Source organism: Melanostigma gelatinosum, assembly GCF_949748355.1.
Source record: "Melanostigma gelatinosum genome assembly, chromosome: 13".
Lineage (NCBI taxonomy): Eukaryota > Metazoa > Chordata > Actinopteri > Perciformes > Zoarcidae > Melanostigma > Melanostigma gelatinosum.
In genome coordinates this window covers 15245504-15270383 of record NC_136646.1, presented here as the reverse complement: position 1 = coordinate 15270383, position 24880 = coordinate 15245504, and the positions used below count along the sequence as shown (strand labels likewise).

Sequence of the window (24880 nt, the reverse complement as noted above, 5' to 3'; positions counted from 1 at the left end):
AATTGCCATGGCTACTGCCTGCGAACTGTAAGCCTTTTAGAATTATTAGCATTCCTCTCTACCCCGAGCACTGTCGCAAAAACCGCTCGCTTTACCATCAATCCGCCTTCCAGAGGAACATACCATTTCTTTTATTTAGAAACTCCAGGAATTTCCATCTGGCTGGGAATTAATTAAAGTCGAATTATGGGCTGCAGCAATATTGGACGAGCCAGACAAATTCAACAACACCCGTGGAGGGTAAGAGTGAATGTGGCCTTGTTAACGAGCACAGTACGAGGCGAGCAAAGCCACTCGTCAGAGGCACTGGCTCAGTAGTTATAGGGCAAGAGAGCCATGAGGCAGATAACAATGTGACCATTGATATAGTCCGTGTTCCTCGAACACAAACCCTTGAAATGACCAAACTTGTTTTGCAGAAGTGTGCATACATAGAAGATGAAGGGCAGCAGCTGAAACATACAAAGTGTGGCTTTAAACTTGAACAACCTCAGAGTTGGTGCCTGAGATATGCTGAGTCATGCTAAGATATTTTACTTATCACCACAGAAGTAAATTTGTAGTTACATTACGGTGCAGAGATACGAAACCAATGAAGTTATTATTCTTTTAAAACAGTTGATTGGAAATGAAAAGTTAGTGAAGACCCATTTTAACAGTGTTTGGAATCAAAGTCAACACACAAAGCCTGCACAGCTGGGCTGACTGTTAAAGCAACGTGACGACATATCTTTACATAGAATATAGTGCTTTGCTGCAACATTAATGTTCTGAATGTCTTATAGAGACCCTTTAAAGCAGGGGTCTCAAACTCCTGGCCCAACGTCATTTTATGTGGCCCGCGAATCCGCCAGCAAAAAAAAGTTAAAAAAAAAAAAAAAATCTATCTTTTTTAAGTTAGACTAATAGTAAATATATCCCCATAGTCGAAATTATGAGATAGAAAGTCGAAGTTATTAGCTAGAAAGTCATAACTATGATAGAAAGTCAAAATTATGAGATACTTAAACAGTCATAGAAGCAGCTCTTTGGCTGGTTACTGTACATTTAACATGGAAATGTATTGTGAGTACATTGAAGACTACTTTAAACTGTGAATGCAGAGTTATTTAACAGATGTCAACAGTCCCCAGATGTTACAAATGATTTGGCAAGAGCTGAAAGTCAAACACATGGGGGGAAGACATTTTTTTTTACCCAGTTTTATGAGACTCAAAATATACATCAGCTTCCATGGGAAACTAGTTAAATTAATCATATTACAGAAAAATGTAATGCAATATAGTGATTACTCGGCCCGGGGAGTTTCTGCGATGTCGGAGAAACAACCAGAAACCACCTAATTCTAAAATAATGAAACATTTGTATCTTTTTGTCAGTGTAAGACAATGTGGCCACTATTGGACTGTAATGAGAACGCCTGGACCAACGGTGAGAACAACAGGCTCTGTTCAACAGGCGACCAGGGAGTCTCCGCTATCAGGCCTGGTGCTCCTCCACCGATGCAGAAAAAGTAGGCCTACCGCAAGGGACCCAAAGGGGGAGCGGCAGCAGGGCCCCAGTGTCATTCCACGGCTTGTGCCAAAAAAAAAAAAAAAAAAAAAAAAAAGGCTAAATGGCAACCATTTCCCTGGAGTGTACGCAAACTACAGTTTCACCTGTCGGTGTTGTTCCAGGTACAGGTTACAAGTTACCGGCTCTATTGAAACCTTGTCCTGAATGGTACACGTGAGAAAGGCAAAGAAAATGACAATGGAAGCGGTTTTACAGATTTGGAATTTGTAACAACAAAAATCAAGAACACGGTTGATTATTTTCACTCACTTTAATAATATTAATGTTTAGACCTCCTTCAGGCAAGGAGCCTAAAGGGCCGAAGCATTGTTAAAGTAAGCGAGTACACGTGAATGTGACGGTGTGCTGGGTTGTATTAGTTGATCACAGTCAAGAGTTCTAGATCTGTGCACATGCAGGAACTCGGTAGTAACGATAGCGGATGTTTTCAGCACATCTAGTGTTATGTAAACTGTCCGATTGTGATTCATTCTATGTGTTGTATGTTGTCAGATGTGCAGACCGATGACACAGCGCAGCTTTAGAAGATTCTACAGCATGTGCTCCACATACATGACTTACAGCCACAGGTGATCAGGAAACCTGCTGATGAGAGAGAGGCGGGGTTAACTCAGTCCAACATGGGGATAAAAGATACAAATATTTGCTGTTTGCATCTGCATCTTACCTTGGTAACCGCCTGAGGCCTGGGGACTCCCAACCAATCACAGAGCTGATTCCTCTGAGTCCGTACTGTGGAAAGGTCGCCCTCCCTGGAATCGACAACGTGTCACATTATACATACACACCAAACACCTCTAACGCTGAAACAATATTTAGTAACTGCAACCACTAACCAATTAGTATCACTCAGCAGGGTCATGACGTCATCCAACACTTCCGGCTCGATGACATCATCGTAGGTCAGAAGCATCTCGTACATCTGGCTGGCCGTGGTCTTTCTGATCTGGAGTTGTTAGAGAGGAACAGTTCATTGTGTTTGTGCTGCCGCTGTCGTCACATAAAGCAATGACTAGAAGTCTGCCGCCATGCTGCTGGTGTTGGAATAACGAGATCATCGGCATTTAGATTGGTTCCCTGTAATACTCGCTTTCACGATGCAATTCTATCTGCCACTGGGTATAATCTCTTAGGAGAATGAAGGCTTGTGTTACAGCACTAAGGAAATTGCGTGCGCAACCAAAACAGGAAGAAAATAGCACTTTTGTTTTCCCCCCGTTTGCTGTTGACAGTTGTTGGTAGCTATCCCAAGTTACCAAAGAGTTCCAATGTAAGTTCTTTGCAGTCGTTATCCCCAGTGGCAGATATGGTGGACGGGGGAATAAGCAAAGTAACTGTGGAAAACAAGATGTCCTGTGTTGTTGGACATTTCTAGGCTCTGAGGAAATAGACAGTGTCAGCTGTGCCAACTATAATACCATTTGGAAACACAAGGGAGGGGGAGGAAAGTTGCCCGTGTTAGCATGCTAACATTTGCTAATTAGCATTCAAGACAAAGTACAGCTGAGGCTGATGGGAATATTATTAGTCTCGCATTTATTTGATCATAAACCAAATTACTTGACAATACCCCATCATCCCGACGAGGGACATAAATGTCCAAACCGAACTTCATGTCAATCCGTCCACCAGTTGTCGATTAATTTCACTCAAAACCACAAATGTCAACCTCGTGGTGGGGTTAGATGAAAAAAAGTCAGGGGAACACCAAAGCCATTACGGTCGATCCTCTTGGGACCATGCATTTCAGTGCAATTCATCTAATAGCTGTTGAAATATCTCAGTCTGGAACAAAGAGGTGGACCAACCGACCAACCAAACAACTGACATTGCCACACCCAGAGCTAAAAAACAACAATGCGATACAATAATATCACCGGCAATTTGAGCAGGATGAAGACACATTTCAGCGCGTCAGCGGTTTTTTATAGATCTAGTAAGGACAGGTGAGTGTTCCCGTCTTGTGAACTTACCACAGGGAAGGAATGGCAGAGCAGCATCAGCAGCTGGGACAATACTTTCTTCCTCACGTCACCCTGGAACTGGATCAGCCCACACAAGCTGGGAAACGACAAAAACAGCACAGTCAGCATGGATGCTGTGTTCGGCACATCACTGAAGACGTCAATAAGATGGAGACTTACACAGATATACAGGCGCGCAGCTTAGAGATATCTTTGGCCTTCCTGAACTCTTTGCAAAGATTCAAAAGGTCCAAACAGAACGGATGGCTGAGAAGAAAAGGAGACAGAAAAATATAAACTCACATACAGCGTTCATAGTTTATTCCTTCTAAAAAATAAAACTGTTGTAACACTCACTTCTCTTGTGTGGTGAAGATTTCAAAGCAGCTGTTAGCGAGGATCTGATTGAGCATCTTAAGAAAAGGAATAGACACCCTGTAAAAAAAACACAGAAAACACGTCACAGAGAGAGTATATTATGTTAGGAGTATGTTAAACTGGTTGTCTGTAAGTGTATTTGTTAAGAATGAATCCCTAAACATTGACAATACACATGGGAAAACTAACTGGAAGAACAATCTGCATATATATATATATATATATATATATCGCTTTTTAAACACATAAAAGAGTTCCATCAAAAGCAATAATTTACATAATCATATACGCAAAGCACAAAATAAAAGCAAAATGCAAACATTGCAACACGAAACCAAAGGTAAAGTTTAAAGACAGGCTGACACACCACTCTGAAGTAACACGTGTGTGTGTGCGTGTGTGTACCGGTCATTGCGGAGGTTGTCTCTGAAGATGCTCCGCAACACGTCTCCAAACTGAGTGAGCGCAGCACTGTGGTCCTGAATCCCTCTCAGATGGTCGAACAACGAAAGGGAAGAGAAGGCCACCTGAAGGAAGCAGCGGAGAGCGACGGTTACTGTGGAGCAGCCGCGCGAGTAACACAGTGGAATGAAATGTCCACTCGTTATGGTGAGGTCCACGGCGTTAGCTGGGACTGTTTATCTCACATTCTGATATCCATAAATCTACACTTATATCCATAGAAAATGTGTTTCAATGCTTCAATGTTACTTAAAGCATTGAGAATTCATATCACCATCAATATAATACAGACAAATACTTGGAACAGAATAAGGTTCCTCCGTCTTGGGACCGACTGTAAATGTTTCTGTTGTTTGGCTTCAGCGCGGCCTTACGATCTTCTCTACATTGAGGCAGCTCTCGATGCTCCGCCTCTCTCTGGCCTGTGTGAATGTGTGCCTGTGGTGTGAGAATGGTAATCTTGGCTCGTGCATTGATGCAGCAATGGCTCAGTTTCCTGGCATGCAATCCAGTACAAACATATCAGTCCTTGAGAATGCATCTGCGGCAAAGACATAGGAGGTAAAATCAAGACGAGAGCCAGATCGTCTCCGAGGGGGGGGGAGATGTTCACAGCCTTCATTGGCTGTAACGGGTTAGGTCAAACTGTAACAGGAGGGAGAACCTGATCGGCCCCTGTTGGGGCCCCTGCTGAGCCTCCTGAGTGATTCTGTGTAAGAGGTCATGAGTGGGAAGTGTCAGACATGCTTTTAAGCCGTTATGAGATTCAAATGATGGGAAATTCTCGCTTGCCAGCACCACGAGGGACCCGTCGGATCAATTTGTTGTGGATGAGTCTGGATCAATGCTTCATGCTCAGGAGGAGCATCGCGAGCAGGGACACGGTGAGACGAGTGAAAGTAACACAGCCCGAGATCTGTGATTACAATGACGAATTGAAAGTCAGGCGTTCTGGAGTTTGGCATTACAGTGACTTTCTTCAGACACATGGCTCCCTCTGTTGGCCTAAAAAGAGCCGACTGTGCCAACTCGATGCAAGCAGCAAGATTCACCACAGAACGAGCAGTCAGGTGTTACTGTGTGAATGAAATGCGCTACGCAACAGCTTGTTGATGAGCAAAAGTACAACAATGACTGTGTTGTGACCGCAAAAGCCAAAGCTTACGATAACATCCGGTGACCATCTCGTCGGCATTCGTTTTATCTTTCAAAGTTATCACCCATCTATACGTCACAATGCTCTCGATTGGACCATTTTCTACTCCTCTCGTCACAGTTGACCTACTGTGGTCTCGGTGATCCCTCCCACGGACACGGTGAGGCCCAGCAGGGTGTGGTACTGATACTGGGGGAGTCCAAGCAGCTGGGTGATGTACTTGAAAGCCTGGGATGGAGCATTCCAGTTCAGACTGGTTGTGGTCTCACTGAAAGACAAGTGGAGGGGAAAGATCATCAAATATCAGTTTTAAAAGTCTTCGCAAATACAATGGTTCCACGTCAAACTTTTCTTATTTTAACAGTCCAGCCAACTGCAGGTTGAGGGCAGGGGTGACTCACACGGGGAAAATGCTCATCAGCTCCTCTTGCTGGGGGATGTGAGGCACTGCAGGCTCCGTGCTGTGGAGGAGGCGCAGGAAGGCGTTGCCAGCGTGGGCTCTGTAGCGGTCAATCTTCTCTCCTGCCTGCTGGGCCAAGAAGCACATCATACACTTCACCCTGCAGACAGAATAGTGGGAAATAAAGTAAGGAAGTGCCATCGTTTACCCGACCTCATCAGAAATCCATGCAGGGCGTCACTTCACTGAACTTCACAAGAGAGGCATCAACAAATCGGCTATAGTGTTCTAACGTTAACCAACTTTTCTGGTTCTGGGGAACGAATGAATCAATATGACACAATAAATAAGCCCGAAGGCAACAGTGCGTGTGAATCTAACTATAATCAAACAGAGTAAAAGTAAATGTTGAGTAATCTGATTTTTATCCTGTTCATTTATCCTACGTTGGGTTGGCTAAGGCTGAGGTATTGTGGCCGCACCTTGAGACATTGAAACAACAGTGAAGTCATAAACTGATTGACATTACAACGTTCATGTCACCTGCTGGTGACATTTAACACAGCGTGGAGTCTTTCCAGTTGATACTCACAGATCTGGCTGCAGGATCTCCGGAGCGCTGCCGGCCACCAGCAAAGTCACCTCCATCAGGCTGCTCATAGCTGCCTCTCTGACCCTGGACACAGCACAGGAAGAGCAAAGGCTTTATGTTCGCCATGACATGGGCTTGAATCTACCTCTCACACACACACACTGACCAGGGTCAATATGTTCCAACGACCTGCATTAAGCAGCAGCTCCTTAAACATACTCTTTTAAAACAAAGATGACAGATGATAAGGTGACACGTATAAAAGATTTGAAGTCAAACTAGCTTCATGGCCGCAGGGCACACTTTGTTTAATGCGAAATGTTAATCAAGACGACGTCGCAGCCAGAAACTGGTGCACGGCGGAGAGAAATCTCTCCCTGCGTGGGTGTGGCCTGGCAAAAGAAGAAGAAAAGTGGAGAGTAGCAGGAGAGATAAGGACGTAAACGAAGCCAATTCACGAGAAAGAAGGAAGAAAAGAAAACTAGAGAAGAAGCCCATCCCATGTAGTGAGGACAAGTGACAAGCCCGGTGACAAGCCCGGTGACATTCCTGGCGAGGCGGCAAGCATGTCCTGGGGCTACTAGTGAGACAGGCATGTGTGTCAAGTCTTTGTGTCCCTCGGTGGAGGGACAGAACACCAGAGGCCTCAGGCCGGGTGAGCATTCCTAATCCCTCAGGCTAATTAAAAAGCGAATGTGTGTAATACTGTGCAACCCGTGTGCGTTTTTTGACGATGAGGCGGAAGTTAACTTACCAAGCGCCGACGTCCCCTCTGCTGTCTGTCGTGTAGTCGTTCATGCGGTTGAGCAGAGCGCCGTAAACCTCTGCGACGTTCTCCGAGCACAGAGCGGAGTCTGGGGAGCCGTGGGCACAGACGGCCACCTTCACAACCACTCTGATGGAGGGAGAAAAAGAAATATGTATTTAAAAAAAACAACAACAAAAAAAGACTCCAGAGGCGATAACAGAAGCGGATGACCTGGGGAAATGAGAAAGTTCGAATTTTGAGGGTAAATGCAAGACAAATCTTTATTGTTGGAATGCTGTTAAGCATTCCAACAATGAAGATTTGAAGAACAATAGTTGGAATGCTTAACAGCATTCCAACAATAAATGAAAGTGGATATAGAAACTCACTGAGCAATTGCTCTGACTGCATCTCTTCTCGACTCTGTAAAAGTCCCCTCCTTCTGGCTGACAGTGCACATCTGTGTGAGGCCTTCAAGGATCTAACACACACACACACACACAAATACTGAGGCAGTGAGTTTGTAAAATGGCTAGAAAACGTAAACATCCTCCAAACGTACCTGCTTCAGTTTTCCATGGATCATAAATCCTGGCAGACAGCCGAGGGCCAGTGCAGATCCACAACGAGTGAGCATCTGGTGACTCTTCAGCCCTTCAATGTACTGAGACACCAGGACTTCTACACACACACACACACACACACACACACACACACACACACACACACACACACGTGCCATGCAGAGATTGCCTTCAAACTCAGCCACAAGTGTAACTGGTGGAACCAGGAAATAGTGTTCAACTCACCCTGCATTTGGGAGTCCGCCGTGCCGAGCTCGGACTGGTAGTACTCCTCACACAAAGCGGACAAAGCGGACACGACGGCAACCTGCAGACGAAGCAAATGAGAAGTAAACGACAGATATTCTTACTGAATGAACAGCAGCAAATAAACAAATAGTGTCACTCTCAAGTATCAAAATGAAACAGATCTGTTCATTTTAATGTAACATTTAACTGTTATTTAAATCGGCAAAGTAAAAGGTAAAATGTGTATTCTCTTCGATCCATAATGTTACTGGCATCGTATGACGAAAAGCTCACCATATTGGCATCCTTCACACTACTCTTGATGGTGTCGTCAATGAGCCACTGCCAGCCAGCTGAAGCAAAGTGTCGCAACATTACAGACGTTGCGATGAAAATACAAAACATTTAAAAGCAAAAGTTAACTTACAGATGACGGGGTCGTTCTTAAAAGGCAGTTTGGACAGCGACAGCTTTTCGATAAGACAGCACACTGTAGGGAAAAAAAATCAAGCTGATCACATCGACTGCATGGTGAGAACTTAGCAGTGCTTATCGTCTTTCATCGCCTTTGTGCAACAACTCATTAAAACCAATCATTTGTCTTGCGGAAGCCATTTTTCTAATTGCTGTTACTTACTTGCTGGCCTCATTAGCTCTCCACCAAAACCTCTGAAAACAAAAGCAGAATTGTTATTGAAGACGTTTTAAGAGATTTTTCAAACATGCTGCTAACGCAAAATACCTCCTTTCCACCTACCTGTACTGTTTCCTGTCATTAAGCTGAAAGTAAGCCCACAAAATGAACGTCAGCAACAGTTTATTCAGCTTGGAACAACATTTCTATGAAGCTCGTTCAGGTCCACCTACCGTGTCGTGAATGTTCTTTAATGCATCCACACATTCTGAAGAAATGATGTCCACCACAGTCCTGTAGGACAAATACATGAGAGACTCATCCCAGTTCAAAGCAACAGTTCATAGAGCAGAGAACCAAATGATTAAAGAAAACCTATAGTCGCTGCATCATCAGCAGACATGCTGTGTTCTTGTTTGTTGAGCCACACAAAGCTTCATAGCCTTCTGTTCCTAGTGACAGCTCATCTTCACAGAGTACTACCACTGTTCAGGCAGACGTTTTAAACACGTGTATAGACTCGGACACCTGGGTATTAAAGTCTACCTGTTGGTCTGACGGCCCAGTTTGTACAGAGCGTGTGTGATCTCTGCACATGCTAGGATGGCTCCATGGCGGCCATGGAGGTCAACACCCACTGCCACGGGCAACAGCTGTGGCAAAACTGACACAAAGAAGGGGGGGGGGGGGGGGGAGAGAGAGCGCACATCTGATTCTAGGTTTCAGACCATGTCCAAAAGGCACGTCTCATTAAGAATCAGGCTTTCTCCGCATCCTGTGGAACAGGTACGGTGGCATTGTTTACCTGTTGTAGCCATATAATCAGGAGCTTGAGGCGTCAGGTTGTGGAGTGCTTTGGTGGCGAGCTCTCGGATCACTCTGCAAAGCACATGTAAAGCATACGGCACTGTGGTCAGAACAACTACACCCCCCCCCCCCTGTATGTGGTGACATTTATGAAGGCGGGCAAATACTTCAATGAATTTAAGTTATAGTGCACGTCACCCAGAGAGACTCTGTGTACTTTACAAGTCAGTAAGAAAACAAAACAAACTAAAGAAAAGAAAACACAGGTTACATGCAAATGAACATACACACACACACACACACGTATTCAAAACACATAAAACAAGTACGTACCCATCCCAGTGGTTGATCTTCATGGCTATCAAATGATCTATCATGGCCTTGGTGTACTGTGGGAAACTCGCTACATAGACACTTTGAAAACAGAAAAAAAGACAACTTTAGCTGCTGATGTCGACAGAAAATGAAAAGCAGCTTCAGACATCTCACTGTAAACCCACCTCTCATCCTTTACTACATCTGCATTATGCTTTCTTTGTTGTGTGCAGTTCTACAGTCAGTCATACCCTGAGGCTAGCATCTTTCTCCATTTGTTCTGCTTGAATGTTTGCTCCGCTGGTGGCGACACACTTCTGCTAAAGGTGACAATTCCTGAAAGGGTTTTGGAGCTGATGTTGATTTTGTTGCGATCAAAAAGGGTGGCAGAAGTTCATCATTGTATTTGAAACAACATATTCTTCACGAGCAGTAAACTGCACAGATAGAGCTACATTAGCAATGGCGTTCGGCACCAGATTTCGATAACTTTGCTTTTAGCGCCACATTAATTTAGTGAAACTAAACTTTGCTATATTTAGTTGCATTCGTTAAAAAGTTGCACATTTCTGGGTACTTCACCAACCAGTAATGATGTCTGCCCACAACTCTCCTTTGACCCCAGTGTATTTCTCCCTTTGGCCAACGGGACAGGAAGACGAGAAGAAAATCTTGTGGCCGCAAGTTCAGCCATGAAGTTGGACTGGTTTCTTTTTGTCAACGAGGAAGGATGGGACTCAACCTGTTCCCACCCATTTACTTATTTCGGCCAAAGTGCAGCTTCCCTCGATTACCGCGTGACTTGAGAAAATATGGCTGCCGATGTGCAGAATACACAGTTTCTTACCTGATGTTCAGATAGCAGTTGTTGAGATTCCCTACAGCGAAGTAGTCTGCTGCAGTCAAGATGTCAATACCGTGAGGAAACGTCCCCTGTGGACACACGAGCAAGCGACAAACAGCCGAGACGTGTTCAGTGCATTGTGTAGGGAACGACCGGCGCTGTCAAACACTGAGCGGATGAATCGGAGACGGGACGTAGGTGATTTGGTTTTAGAATTAAAGTAATGACCTACGACATGAAGAGAGATTCATGGCTCAGGGACTGTTGGCTAATCAGATGTCTGCTGGTGCCCTGTAGCGCTCGCTTTGCTTCAAAAGCTTTCACTAGCAAGGCAAGTTTCAGCAAGAGCCGAGTGATTGGCAGCAAATAAACATACACATCATAGTAATTCAGTTACCCATAATACACAAAGTAGTCACCAACCTGTCTGCCGACATTCTCCTGGAAGGCAGCCTGGAACAAAATGAGACACAAAAAAATAATTAACATCCGTCAATGTAACTGAAAATCTTTAATTAAGGACGTTGATTGGAGGACTTACGGAGGCCGCCCTGCGGCAGTTGACATTTCTGTCGAACACGGCTGTGATCACCAAAGAACTGCAGAGAGAAACACAAAGAGTATGAATGATCTGATAAAAGAAGTAGACGTAGAAGTGAGTGTTTTCAGACCCAGAATGCTTAAAAATGAATGTGTGAAAAAGGTAGCATTGTTTTTTTGACAGTTAACCTTTTCAATATTTATTTGTTCTCCTTATTCTGTAACATAAACACTTTGGACCATTTTTATGCTTCGGTATCGTCCCTTTTTGCAGCGTAGATACTTTACATAGATACGTTTACCTTCTATACCTCTGTCCTGTAAGAGTCTCTCAACATCTCAATAATTAGGTACGGGTCAATGACGCAGATTGAAAGTGATCTAGATTACATCATCACAGCGAAACTGTGACTGAGGTGCACATGTTCCTGGAAAGGCATGTAATGCAGACACAATATGATTAACCACGAGTCTGGAGCAATACTGGAAGATGTGTCAGATTATGTTTTTCACCCCAATAATCGCTCCTCTGTACGCCGTCTCTACAAGTCTCAGGAGGGTGTGTGAATGTCAGTTATTGAAGGAGGGGGCCAATTTACTTTCACACCACACACAGTGACAGCCTGAGACCTGTTGCTGTTGGCCTTGTTTGCTCTCCTCTAGGGCTGGGCGATAAATCGATTTAATCGATTAATTCGAATGTGTGCTTTAAGGCGATGTGTTTTATTGAAAATCGAGAAAATCGCCCCCACCCCTTTTTCCCGTAGTAGAGTGCGCGCGCATTGTTTACAAACTAAAACAATGGCGGCCAGCAGCTTCACTGCTGGCCGCCGCAGCCGCCACCTCACAACAACAACCCAGCATTTTGGAGACATTCACCAACTGTACTCCGCATGAGAAGAAGAGTGCCCGGTGGAAAGCCATCACGGATGCAGTCGCGATGTATATCGCAAAAGATATGGTGCCCATATACACCGTGGAAAAGCCGGGGTTTATTCACCGTCTCAAAGCTTTGGACCCCAGGTACGTGCTACCAAGCCGTAAACATTTTTCTGACGTTGCCTTGCCTCGGCTGTACAATAGTACACGCCAAAGGATCTCTGCGGAGCTGGAGGGGATATCATTCTACTCCGCAACAACTGACCTGTGGTCCAGCAGGTTGACCCAGACACCGATCCACTTGACTGGTGGAAGCGTCACCAACTTAACTTTCCAAGGCTAAGTACTTTAGCAAAGAAATACCTCTCTGTGCCAGCTACAAGTGCCCCCTCTGAGAGGCTTTTCAGTGTGTGGGGGGGGGGCATTGTTACATGCCACCGTGCATGCCTGAAGCCAGAGGTAGTAGACAGGCTTGTCTTCCTGGCAAAAAATATTTAGAAAAAACATGCACTACTGTTTAATACTGTTGGTTATGTTGTGAATGCACTTGATTTTGTTTACATGCACTTATTTACTGTGCAAAATATGTTATGTTGATGTTAGATCAGATGTTGCACTTTTGAAAATGTGAATGTTAAAGGGTCATATACATTTTATTTCATGCTGTGTTTGTATCAGTGTATTCAGTTAGAAAAGCTTACTGTAAAAAGTTACATTTGCACAGTTGTTTACAATGGAAGGCTACTATTTAATGCCATTTAATGTTATGTTTAATTTAATTTTATATTTAAATGATTCAGGCAAACAAAAGAGTGACCAAATACTTTTTGTATACTACAGGCACCTTTCTACAATGTTCAGGTTTTGTTTGCACTTTATTTTTATCAACCTACTTGGGAAAATCATCACAAAATAAAAGAAAAAATTGTTTTCAACAGCTTCTGTCATCTGCAAAAAATTTTGGGGGAAAAAAATCGATTTAAATCGTGAATCGGATTTTTTGTAAAAAAATCGGAGATTTTTTTTTTAGGCCATATCGCCCAGCCCTACTCTCCTCCCATGTTCCCTGTTTCCTTAACAGCAAGACTCAGGCCTGGAGCTTTACTAACTGCCCCGGCCCGAGGGCTTGGAAACAAATAAAACACTCCTGATTTTAGTCTGGATAATGCCCCTACAGGATATTATTGAATTGAGTCTGTGGCTGATGCAACTAATAAGTGAACAGAGATATAACTCTGTGTGTATGTGTGCCTCTAAGTCACTTAGTCACACATTTACAAAAGTAAGTTTTCTGTGATTGTCAAGTTGTGTTGAATCGAGCAGGAACCAGCTTGTCGGAGCGTTGCTGCCAAACGGCGACCGAAACCTACAGCAACAGGCGAAACCTGGCAATCCTGTAGGCTAGGGAAAGGGAGGGTGTTGTCACGTCTGCTGGTGGTAATGGAGTACCGGTAGTCGCAGGGGTTCAAACTGACACTGCAGAGCTGGTCTGCACAGTCAGAGGCCACAGGTTCATACACGCAGGAGGAGGCAAACCGTTACTGTTGACAAAGGCCGAGCGTACGTCACTGGACGATATGGCAGCCTGGTTGGTTGAATAAGAAGCACATGTTTTCAGATGTTACTCAGTACTGTTCGGGCTGTCCCTACTGCGGCGCAAACTGCAAATAAAACTGTTTATTGACCCCTCCCCAAAAAATATTAGTCCCACTCTGGAGATAAATCACAAGCCCCTTACAGACATGCACCGCTTCTGATAATCTGATGGTGATTTCAATAGCGGTCGCATGTCTGAATGAGCAACATGGCCACTTTTTCACAAAAGTCTTACTCGAGGAAATCGAATAACGTGAATGAATTGATGAACGTTTCACACGCAGCATGTCAGCAAACAAGACAAAAACAAGTCCCAACTGCCAGTCAATGAGTTATTCGATTCCAGGGAGTAGAATTCGCTCTCTTATGACGTTAAAGCATTTAAATAATGCAAATAAGTTCACTTGTGTCTCTCTGCCAAATATCACGTGAGCATGCAGCTCTTTGCCTTTTAAACCGGAGGTTGTCGTGAAAATGAGTGCATTACTGACAAAAAGCCAACAATTACACAGGTACATGAAGCCAGCAATGTTACAGATCACATGTCTTAAAACAGGGCGATGCAGGTTCGATCTTTTTTCTGAGAATGGCATTGCGTAATTAAGAACTGCAGCATACTTCAACATACATGTATCAGCTGGTTATGTGGGGACATGTAGGACTGATGTGGCTCAGAGAAACTGGTTTGAGGCGGTGAACGGCTCATAAAAACGTACTGTTATTAAAACAGTTCATCCTGCTTTCATCTCTTGATTCTAGCTGCTACTTCTTTTTTAAACAGCAGAGGAACATATTTAGAGTCCGTACATGCTGGTGGGTTGGTATTATTGGCGGATAAGTCAACTCGTCACAAATATATTAGTGCCGAGGGCGGCAATTATGGCATACTGGTGATGTTGTGCCGTGTAAATGTACAGTACATTCACAGGGAGGAAATGTGTGATCAACAAACAGCAGCAAGAGCTCAAAAACATCAGAACATCATCACAAGCCGATTGAGGTTTACCTGGCAATCTGAGTGACAAAGGGCTCGAGCTCTTTGGGTTCATAAGCTCTGGCGAAAGACCAGCACACGTAGCAGGCAGCGTCCCGCACGTTGGAGCCGACGCTGCAGGCGCCCCTCTTTTCGTCGTAGGTCAGGGATTTGACGATGAGCGGCACAACTGGACAGCAGACAAGGATGAAGAACAAGAAATAAAAACACAAGATCAAAGAACGATAGCCATGCCAATGGAAAAAATGTAGCATGTACTGTGCACAATATTGCATGCTGTGGTGAGCGTCAGACCCCAAACAAAGTTCGGTGGAAATCAACAGTATTTACAGTAATTGGAGGCCTGTGTGGTCACTTCCTCAAGAGACAGAGATGGAGCGGGTTAGAGACAGAAGGAGCGAGAGCCCCCACCCGGTCATGTATATCATCGCTTGAGGCTTGACTAATATCAGGTACATGTTGCCTGAGGGCCCTGCTGTTTGGGCTGAAGCCCCACCCACTAGTTAGACGACATCTCAAGAGAGAGAGAAACTCCCCACACAACTAACCAAATACAGCACACACACACGCACCATCACACACACACAGTCTAGTCTGAACTTTTCGCAGATATTGGAGCGACCGTCCTGACTCGTGCTGGCTGAAGACGGCGGAGCGGCTCTCTGCAGGCGGAACACCGAAGAGAGGACACTGTTGCTACAACTGAAGCAGGTAATTTCCTCTCTCATCATCCCTTAAATTGAAGTATTCAGAGCACTCCATCAAAGCCTTTCTGTGTCATTGGAAAATACTTTGTAAAGGCACCATGACCGAGTTTGTATAATATAGAGTTGGTATAAGATGCGTATGCACCTGTTACTGCTTAAAGACTAGTTACTAGATACTTCGTTCGATAACTCTTCAAAACATTGTTATAACATTAACACGGTCATCTGACAATTTTTAAAAAACACACACCACCTGAGCTGAAACCAAATATATATTTATATTAGTTCAGTAAAAAAAAAAAAAATTTTAACTAAATGTTTTGACTGGATTCTATTGACAGTCGGAGAGAAACGGTTATAAAAAGGGATTTCCGAGTGAATTTTAGTTCTTAAGAAAGGAGTGGCTTTGCATGAAACACAAACTGGACAGAAACTTGAGTGACAACTTCTTGCGACAGCGCACGACAAGCAGGTTCCTCCACGCGGCACCCAGCAGCACTTAACTCACAGCTTTAGGAGAGGTTTAATTTCAAAAGGCTGAAACTGAAGCGGTTCAGACGTCTCGTAAAACAGTTATTTATCATACTTTTGCATCTTCAGAGCCGTTGAGCTCATCGAATGACGATTGGGAGGCTGAATGCATCCCGCAGGTGTAGTCATGGGAAGCAGGTGGCTTGTGGTTCCCACGCCGACAGCACAGAGTTTAGTAAGGTTGCTAGAGAGAGCAAGTCTCTGCATGCCCTCCGGGTCTGCAGAGGCTGCGATAGTCAGCGCGAAGCCTGCCCAACACCTGTCTGCCTAGCGCCTCAGCGGCTCTCTCGCTCTATAGGACAGACGGGTAGGGTGACATCAGGTCGGATAGACGGGTGGACGGTCAGGTAGAGGCGTTTTGTAGGCTGCTGCCAAGAACCACACAAAGACAGGTGTGCACATATGCAAACATGTGGGTACGCTTTTGCATACAGTAGACAGGTGTTCCCCTATTTAACTATTTCTCTGTTTTTATTTCGAGTCCAGTGTGCAGTAACAGTCACAGAAATACATTAGCCTGAGGGTGCAGTGTTTTGTGCGGCGAGATTTTTTTTTTTCTTTCTGCGCAAGCAGCTTAAAGGAACACCGAGAAAAAGCCTCCCAATGAGAGCCTCCCTCCACCTGAACCAGTCAAACAACTCCATTAGCCTCTTTAGCTCAGTGGACATTTGGGTGCAAAAGCTGCAATGATTCGGGAGTTTCATTTATTTCTTTTATACACTTTAGTGTCACATTCCCAAATAACTTAAGAGCCTAAAAAAAAAAAAACACCATTTGCTCATCTGTATTGTGATGTATTTCTCTTTCAGAAAACATCCATTGGAATCAAGATGGAAACCCCTCAGGAACGCAAGCCGAAAAGGCCCCACTACATTCCTCGACCGCCAGGCAAGCCTTACAAGTACCATTGTTTCCAGTGTCCTTTCACCTGCAATGAAAAGTCCCATCTCTTCAACCACATGAAATATAACTTGTGCAAGAACTCCATCTCCCTGATGTCGCAGAAAAGTGGGCAAACGGCCCGACAGGTGAAGCCTGCAGTACGGGAAGTCCCCGACAAGTCTAAGGACTGTCCGAGCCCCCCGCCAGCAGAGCAGAACTATAGTCCCACGAACCACGGTGCAGAGAGCAGAGATGACACAGAAGACGTAGACGTTGGGTGCGACAGTCCAGTCAATAAGGACAGCCAGAGTGTGACAAACTCAAATACTGCAATAGAGGGAGAGAACAACAATGAGAACAGGTCTCTGCCGCGCCCGTCTGCCTTCTCCCATGTCACGCCCAAAAGTGACGGCACAGAAGCCTTCAAGTCATCTGTGCAGCAGCCAGAGGACTCACTAGCTCCCGTTCCCACTTTCAACCACCCAGGCTTCCCATGGGGCACTTCTTCCATTCCCTTAAAACCATTCCCCCCTCCCATGGTTCCCGAATACACTCCTTATCTCCTGCCTGAGCGGCCCCTGTATCAACCATACTACCTCCCGGCAAACCACCACGCGAATGAGCCAAATCCTCCTCCTTTCCGGCCAGAGTTCATGGATCCCCAGAGGCCCGTGGTGCCGCAGCCCATCGCCCTGCCTCACGCCTCCCTCTTCCCCCCATACCCATACAGATACTGCCACCCTCTTCACTCGGGCCCCCCTCTGCATTTCACCCTGTACAGACCCCACGAGCTCTCCATGCCAATCCCAGGACAGCGACATCTCCCTTTGGATTTGTATGGGCCGGCCCTCGGGCCAAAGGATTACGACTTGTACGTGCATTCCCGGTCCAGTCTCGACAGCCTCAACACATCTACACAAGAGGAGAGCAGACACGGGCAAAGTGGAGACAAAGAAACCAGGCAGAGCCCTAAAGAGGGCTGTTCGGCGTTGGGGTCCCCTGACAGACCCAGTCACGCACACGTCATCCAGAGAGACACCGAAGCCCCGCACTACACCAACGAGAGCGACCCACAGGCCACCACCCAACCAGGACACACAGCCGCACCCGTTCAACCCGTCATAACCGACATGAGACTGGAGGAGTCTGCCAAAAGCCTGCTGCAGTTAAGAACTCTACATGTGGACGGAAGGTGAGTAAACATGTCCAAATATTTGTTCTCGGCTTAGTTGAGCTGCAGTGTGTTGTTTTTGTAATTAATGGAGTTCAGTCCTGTAACTGGTTATTGTCATCCTTTCAGATCGGCCGAGAGCAACATCTATTCCTCTGAGCCGTGTCCTGAAACAACACCAGACCGAGATGATGAGAAGAGCAGAGAAGATCTGACCCCCCTGAACCTCTCGACGAGGAAGCAGGACAAAGAAGAGAGTCTGTTTGAGCACAGGCCGAGGTGCTCAGACACAGAGCTGCCTCTGAACCTCAGCCTGCGAGCTTCTTATCGCGGCCCCGTGCACAGCGCTGCCCCGAGCCCTTCAGAAGATCTTCAGCCGAGGCCGGACACCGAGCTGGATGAAGAACCATGTGACCAGAGGCAGACTGCGGCACTGGCACTCTGTCAGCTGGCCATTGCAACCTCCTCTTCGTGTGACTTTAGCGCTGCAGACAGGCCCTCAGAGGATTCCACAGAGACTAGAAGTTCTGGCTCTCCGAAGAAGACCAGACACACAGCTATGGCTAAGAAAACTGGTGTGAAACGAGCAAACAGTGGCCAGGCTGATAGCAAGTGCCATAAACCAAACAAGAGAGCAAAAGCACCAGGATGGGCTCTGAGGAGGAGGAGGAGGAGGAGGCCTCGCTGCTGCTAAACTCTGACTGCTGTAATTATTTGGTATGAAGCACAGAGTATCTCCAACCTTCAACCGAAACTTGAAAAGATCAATTTTATTGAACATAATTAACAATTCAAATGTCTACAGCATTGCCACAGGGTCAACTGTAAGAAAGAATCGTTAAATTCAAAGACTTTGCATATTTTGTCTCGTTCTCACACTTGGTTATAAAATGTGAAAAGCATTTTTTTTATATGGGACGTTAATATTGAAATCTGTACATTTTTGTAAGATGTGGTTAATGTATTGTAAATGTAAATATGTTGAATAAATAAAATGACCAGAACTGACTTAATCACACTCTTCCGTGTATTTTATGATAACTATCTCAATGGGAATGTGTGGTCACATACCATCTGTCAACCTGGAAGGCAGCAGCAGGCCTCTCCTACCCAGCTCTGCCAGAGCCAGGCAGCCTCCATGCCAAGCATTGTCTGTTTCCTGGAAGCTTGAAAAAGCACACACACAAACACACCACGGGTGACAACATGACACACATCAGTGAAATATGCGGCTTCTTGAAAAAAAAAAAAAAGAACGCTAAATCAATGATAAATGGCATAACGTAACTGATGGAGAGAGACAAAACACCCCAAGCATGAACCTACCTGAAGCAGTCCAGCACTGATCCAACCACCTCATCTGCCAGCTCCTTGGGAAGCCTCCCAGTCACCCTTCCAATGCTGACGGGTTAAATAAAACGGATGGTTATTGTAACACATGGACTGATTTTGCCATAAAATGACACAAAAGACAAGCAGCAGTGAGGAGGACTTGTTAGGCGACACACGAACAGACAGTTACCCCTTTGCTGCAGACCAGCGCACAATAGTTTCCTTATCTTTCAGTCCTAACAGCAGATGCTCTGTAAAATAAAAACGCACATTAAAGTTTCTGAGCAGCAGTAATGCAATGACAAGCGACTTAAACAGGGTGGAGGTTGAAACTCACCAATAACGGTCTCCACTTCCTCAGGAATGTCATAGTCCTCCTCCATGTCTCGTGCCTCCGCTACAGGAGTGGCAGCGGTCGCCACCGTCGTAGATTGGGACGCGGAAAGGTTTGCTGCTAGTGAGCGGTTGCCTCTCTGGTACCTAAAGAAAAACATGGATTTAAAGTTTTTAAAAATGGCACTGTGGTTGGAGACCTAGTTTTACCAACATTAGATTTAATGAGCTGCCGTTGAGTCTGACCTCCAAGCGGCCAAACGAGGCTTCAGGAAGGTGAGGCCAAGTCTCTGGATTAGTTTGACCCCGAGCTTCCTCAGCATGGCCTGGCTGCTCTCTGACAGACATTTCTGCTCCAGGCACCGCATAACCGCAGGAGCTGGGGACAAATAAAGACATCAATGTCATCTGTCGGAACACCGTTACAACGAATACATTGATACATGTAGACGGGAATGTAGATATTTGGCTCGAGGCTACAAGTGCCTTTTTGTTGGGAAAAATTCTCACGATGTTGACAATTCAAAAATGTCAATATTTGCATCACACAGGTAAACAAACAATAAATAATCCTGAATGCTAATGACAAGAGTCACATGTCAGCTATACGTCTGGAGAGTCTCTACAGAAAGTGCCACATGTAGTTGAATTGTAGATCATATTCAAGTCTGGGAAGGCTTTGTTTTTATATCTCCCCTCCAGCATGGGCCGTTTAACTTAGTGTGCGAACACAAATAATTCTGTTGGCAAAACACAAAAGCAACTGAACAAAGACTACAATGTCACAATCACACGAGTCGGGAAATTCTGTTTTTGCTTTGACCTCCACTTTAGAGATTAGAGCAGATAAAAGGAACCAACCATACTGCAGGACGTCATCTCGTTTTCCATGTTTGAAAAGCGTCGCCTATGGGACAAAAACAAGATGACCAAAATCAGTTCAAGATACATAACAGGCAGTAACATTTGGGAAGGCATCACACCTTTTTATTGCACTAACAAACACACTTTACTCTCAAAAACTAAATTCATACTAGCTAATTTCGTGACAATTGTTTGTGTCCTTCCATCTTGATTCTGTGCAGCACTTTAACATCGATGCACACACACGAGTATGGGTCCTGTAGGTTGACTGAACACAGAGAGACAGTTTTGAACGCCCTAAGCACCACATCGGCTGGAACCAGGTTACATGAATTACAAAGGACAGCTTTCTAAACATGTTATGCAAGTTTAAGTGCCAATGATATGAACGTAATGTACTCGCTTGAGGGCTGCATTACACTTAGCCGACATTAAATGGAGCCTTGATTTGTCGTGAGAACAGGTGTAATGTGAGGGGCATCAGGGCGATTTCATTGGGACTAAATACTCTCGTCGCCATTCTCATTTGATGAAGAAGCGTTTCTCTTAAAAGCAGTGGATTAAAGTGACACCAGTCGCTTGAAACAGCAGATCCCACACACGCAGCAGGTGCATTACACACCTGCCAAAACCACATTTGGCATTGTGTGAGACATACCAGTCATGTCAGCTCTTGTAAACCATCATTGAATAGAGCAGTGCACACAGATTACACTGGCTTCAGACACACTCAGACAGGTGCTGCATGACAACACTACAGGTTTGAGGGGGGACAGTATGTTTACCAGAGACTGCAGGGCACCGTCTAGCACCATAATGTCTCTCACTGACTCAACATTGGTCTGGGATATAGCGGTCAGGCTCCAGTCCAAAAACTCTCCGAGGCACTTCTGCTTCACATCGGGGCGCGTCATGAACCTGTACAGTCACGTACAATGAAGACACACAAGCAGTGAAAAGGTTTCATGTGGAGAAACAAATTCAAACGCCAGTAAAGAGAGTCTAAGAGCAACCCTGCCCTCTACTGGCTGAACACATAATTACATTTACAATAACTTTATCTGGATTGTATTATGTATTTGATGAGAGTTGCCATATTTTCATAGAACTGTTTGGAGATTGGCCCGTGCTTTACATTCTAGACATAGAGCAGACGTCTGGCCTTGACATATGCAACAAGCTTTTATTATCCCAAATACACTGAATAATAATGATTAGTTGTACACTTCACGACCATAGCATACATTCAGTACATCACATGAAGGTGGATGATTGAAGATTATCATCATGCACAACAGAGTTATGTGCACTCTTTTTTAATGCTTTTTAAGACCTCAACAAAGCAAATGCACTATTTCCAGTCTAATAGGGCGTGTCAATATGTTGTAAATCAATCACAATATTAAAACGGATATTTTTACAATACTGATTTTTATCTTGAGGAAACAAAATTATGCAAAAATCACATGTAAAATATCTAAATGTTTAATGGAATGAACTGCAAACACCTGAGACACAACTCCACGTAACTACTTGTGTTATCTTTTAATCTCAGTCATTTCAACAACAGATATTTATTCAAACATTTTTACGAAATAAATATTCAATTTAATGCTATTGGTCAACCGTAGAGCACTTCAGTACCGATGGGGCCGTCATAACCAGCCCAGGATAAGACTGAACAGACAAACTCAAGTCCTGACTCCAAAACAGGCCTGAGAGTGACTGAGTAAAGACCAAGTCCAATAAAGCTACATTTTAAAAAGTTAAATATTATGGAAGTTATTGTTATAATAAAATTAAATGGTTAATCGCAATCTTTCTTCGGGCACCGAGATTCCCTTCAGGTGCTCACACCTGCTCCTCATCTTGTCTTTTGTCCGTCCTTAAGGGTGTCAGACATTGTGCTCGTTAACGTCGGCCTCCGGTGTTTGACATGTTTGCACTAACCTCTCGTCCATATTAACGCTTATTCAAACTCGCTGGAGCGGTCACTAGTTTAATTGGCCGTCGTGGCCTCGCGCTAAAAAACGAAGACGGGCCGTAGCGTCCAGATTCTAGCAAACATCAAAGAGATGAGGTCATAAAACATCACTTCTTCCTTAAATACAGCCGAGCTATCATTAGCTTAGCGCCATCTGGAATTAGTTGTTTACTTCCTCAATCCTGTAACCTGCAGGAAAAAAATCGCATCAGGAATGCTCAGGGTAAGACGTGGGGAATTTTTTGGCTGCAAAAATACATTCACGTTTTATAATGAATGTCGTCCCGAGTAAAATTAAGTCCAGCTGTAAGTATTGAAAAACTAAAACCTGTTATTTTTGTGAATCGTATTGTTGTTTCAAACTGTGATGTTTTTGGATACAACCACAATATGAAAATATGATGTATTACTTATGTGGTGTTCATGCACTTACTTTGATACCAGTACAGATGCAGCATCCCGAGGACTATCCCTGACGAGTAGATAAGACTGGAACAAAAATACCTGTGTTACTCGTAGTGTATGATAACATGACTGTAGCTCATTGTCCCATTCTTAAACGTTGAAGTAACTACAAACAAATCCACAAACACCAGCCAGGCTTAAAAAATCTGTTCAGATTTAAAGCTACTACTAAGTTTATTCAGACATTTTTGAAGATGAACAAATCCTGATAACAGAGTCAAGCCACTATGAGGAGCGAGACCTAGACATACAGTCCAATCTCTCTTACAAAAAAACAGCAAAATGGAATCAAAAGTGTATCGTATGTTTAACTTGCCTTTGCAATAGCGAGAATGCGGTCCATGGTGGGCTCTCTGACCTTTCCACCGTCTGACCCCAGATGACCATCCAGACGATAAAGGTCAAAGGGTATGAGGCAGGTCATGGACAGCCACAACAACAACATGTAGCGGGTTTCCCAAGTCTGGAACAAGTAGGTGGTAAAATGCACTATTCAATGTTTGCTGAGGCGAACAACAACAACAAAAAATGATATATGCAAACCTGTCTGAGGCAAATTTATAGAGGTGTAATTGTGAAGGCCTGAATGATCATGTTTGCCTTCGATAAGAAAGGCCAGTCTCACCTCAGAGTCTTTGGGATCCTGCTTGGACAACAGGTCCAGGACTGGCTGGACATCTGCCACCTCATGGGGGAGAAGCTGCATGAAGGTTTTGTAGCCTCTGACCTGACCAGGAAAAAAAAAAATATATACACACATGTAAACTGAATGAGCTGGATAACTTTCCCGTGTCAGTGAAATAAGAGTTTCTAGGTTGTACTCTGTGTAGTACAGTCTGGTGAGTAGTAGTAGTAGTAGTAGTACAACAGAGGTGAGGTAAAACCTGTGTTTGACTGACCTTACAGATGATGTAGAGAAACTTGAAGGCCAAATGAACCAATGAAGGGGGAGATGTTTCACTCCTCACCAACTCCAGTATCATGTCCAGCATCCATTCTATAACCAAATTGAACAGCAGCAACAGTATATATATTATATAGACACGTTCTTCAAGTCAATCTACAGTACTGACACAGATTTATTTAAGATATATTGTACCTAAGTGTGGGTCCAGCAGATGAGGCTGCTCTTGATATCTGTTCATTATCACTGTGGGAGGAAATGGGCAGTGTGATGAATTGCGAGACTAAAAACAACCAAAGCGCTGATTCATTTGTTTGTCTTCGTGGGTGATCATCTCACCTAAGAACCTCTGTGTGGCGGCCTCGGTTGTCGCAATGTCGCCGTGGACCTCCAGTAGGCTGGAGAGGAGAGCTCTGGTCTCACTGCTCTCACTGAAGCCTCCCAACACACACGTTTGAACGATGGACTCTCCTCCCTCACCACCGGGACATCCATTCTCAGTCTCCGACAAGGCCATTGTGCCGGGCTTCTACCTACAAGCACTGTCTTTGTTGCAGAGGCTGACGTTGGCGTTTGTTGTTATCACTTATGAACACGTTAGCTAGCTAACATTAGCATTGACTAGCAACAGGGACGAATGTCAATAAAAAATGTAGCGGAGGAAATAACTAAATGTTTTACATTTATAGCTACGACACTGACTTGTTCTGGAGGGTATTGGCGTGAAAATGACTGCACGCAAACTGAAATGAATTTCACTGAACAATAGCTACGCAGGAGTCTCTCATGGCATCTTTCTTGAATGCGTAGCGATTTATATTCACGCCCAGGCTGCTCGTACGGAGAGCGAGAAGGTTCCGACGGTCACGCCTATCGTAGGTCACGTGATGCGCCAAGCGCTCAATGTTGTACATTGTTTGCTCATTTCATTTTATGGGTACTTTATACATTCACTCTATTACCTTGCAGATGACAATATTGTACATTTTTTGACAGTTACCTATAACTAAC

At 44.5% G+C, this 24880-nt stretch overlaps 2 protein-coding genes across 3 annotated transcripts; one reads left to right on the top strand and one right to left on the bottom strand.

The window, feature by feature from the left end:
• Positions 1-1830: 1830 nt before the first annotated feature.
• tbcd (tubulin folding cofactor D) lies at positions 1831-24661 on the bottom strand. Of its 2 annotated transcripts, none has more exons than XM_079282667.1 (39): positions 24209-24661; positions 24065-24115; positions 23865-23962; positions 23591-23692; positions 23282-23428; positions 22934-22989; positions 21302-21434; positions 20514-20559; positions 19899-20031; positions 19657-19799; positions 19510-19570; positions 19314-19388; positions 19059-19153; positions 14709-14865; positions 11229-11286; positions 11111-11140; positions 10691-10776; positions 9862-9942; positions 9527-9600; positions 9268-9385; positions 8955-9015; positions 8845-8867; positions 8725-8756; positions 8515-8577; positions 8382-8440; positions 8085-8166; positions 7838-7956; positions 7665-7756; positions 7282-7422; positions 6528-6611; positions 5937-6095; positions 5665-5803; positions 4323-4444; positions 3897-3974; positions 3720-3806; positions 3549-3636; positions 2412-2521; positions 2243-2327; positions 1831-2160 (listed from the first exon to the last, which is right to left on the bottom strand). In XM_079282667.1, exons 1-39 carry the CDS (start codon positions 24384-24386, stop codon positions 2149-2151), a joined length of 3558 nt encoding a protein of 1185 aa, XP_079138793.1. In that variant the 5' UTR covers positions 24387-24661; the 3' UTR covers positions 1831-2148. The 2 variants fall into 2 exon arrangements, with proteins under 2 accessions (XP_079138793.1, XP_079138794.1); XM_079282668.1 differs by having other exon boundaries at positions 1831-2157.
• znf750 (zinc finger protein 750) lies at positions 15276-18991 on the top strand. Its single transcript, XM_079282625.1, has 3 exons — positions 15276-15407; positions 16744-18008; positions 18117-18991. Exons 2-3 carry the CDS (start codon positions 16765-16767, stop codon positions 18679-18681), a joined length of 1809 nt encoding a protein of 602 aa, XP_079138751.1. The 5' UTR covers positions 15276-15407; positions 16744-16764; the 3' UTR covers positions 18682-18991.
• Positions 24662-24880: the final 219 nt, after the last annotated feature.

Coding starts and splice junctions, on each gene's coding strand:
- tbcd (XM_079282667.1), bottom strand. CDS start 24,386: ATGGCCTTGTCGGAGACTGAGAATGGATGTCCCGGTGGTGAGGGAGGA. Junction 8,868..8,954: donor TAAAGAACATTCACGACACG/GTAGGTGGACCT, acceptor GCTTACTTTCAG/CTTAATGACAGGAAACAGTA. Junction 2,328..2,411: donor CTGCTGAGTGATACTAATTG/GTTAGTGGTTGC, acceptor TGTCGATTCCAG/GGAGGGCGACCTTTCCACAG.
- znf750 (XM_079282625.1), top strand. CDS start 16,765: ATGGAAACCCCTCAGGAACGCAAGCCGAAAAGGCCCCACTACATTCCT. Junction 18,009..18,116: donor ACTCTACATGTGGACGGAAG/GTGAGTAAACAT, acceptor TCATCCTTTCAG/ATCGGCCGAGAGCAACATCT.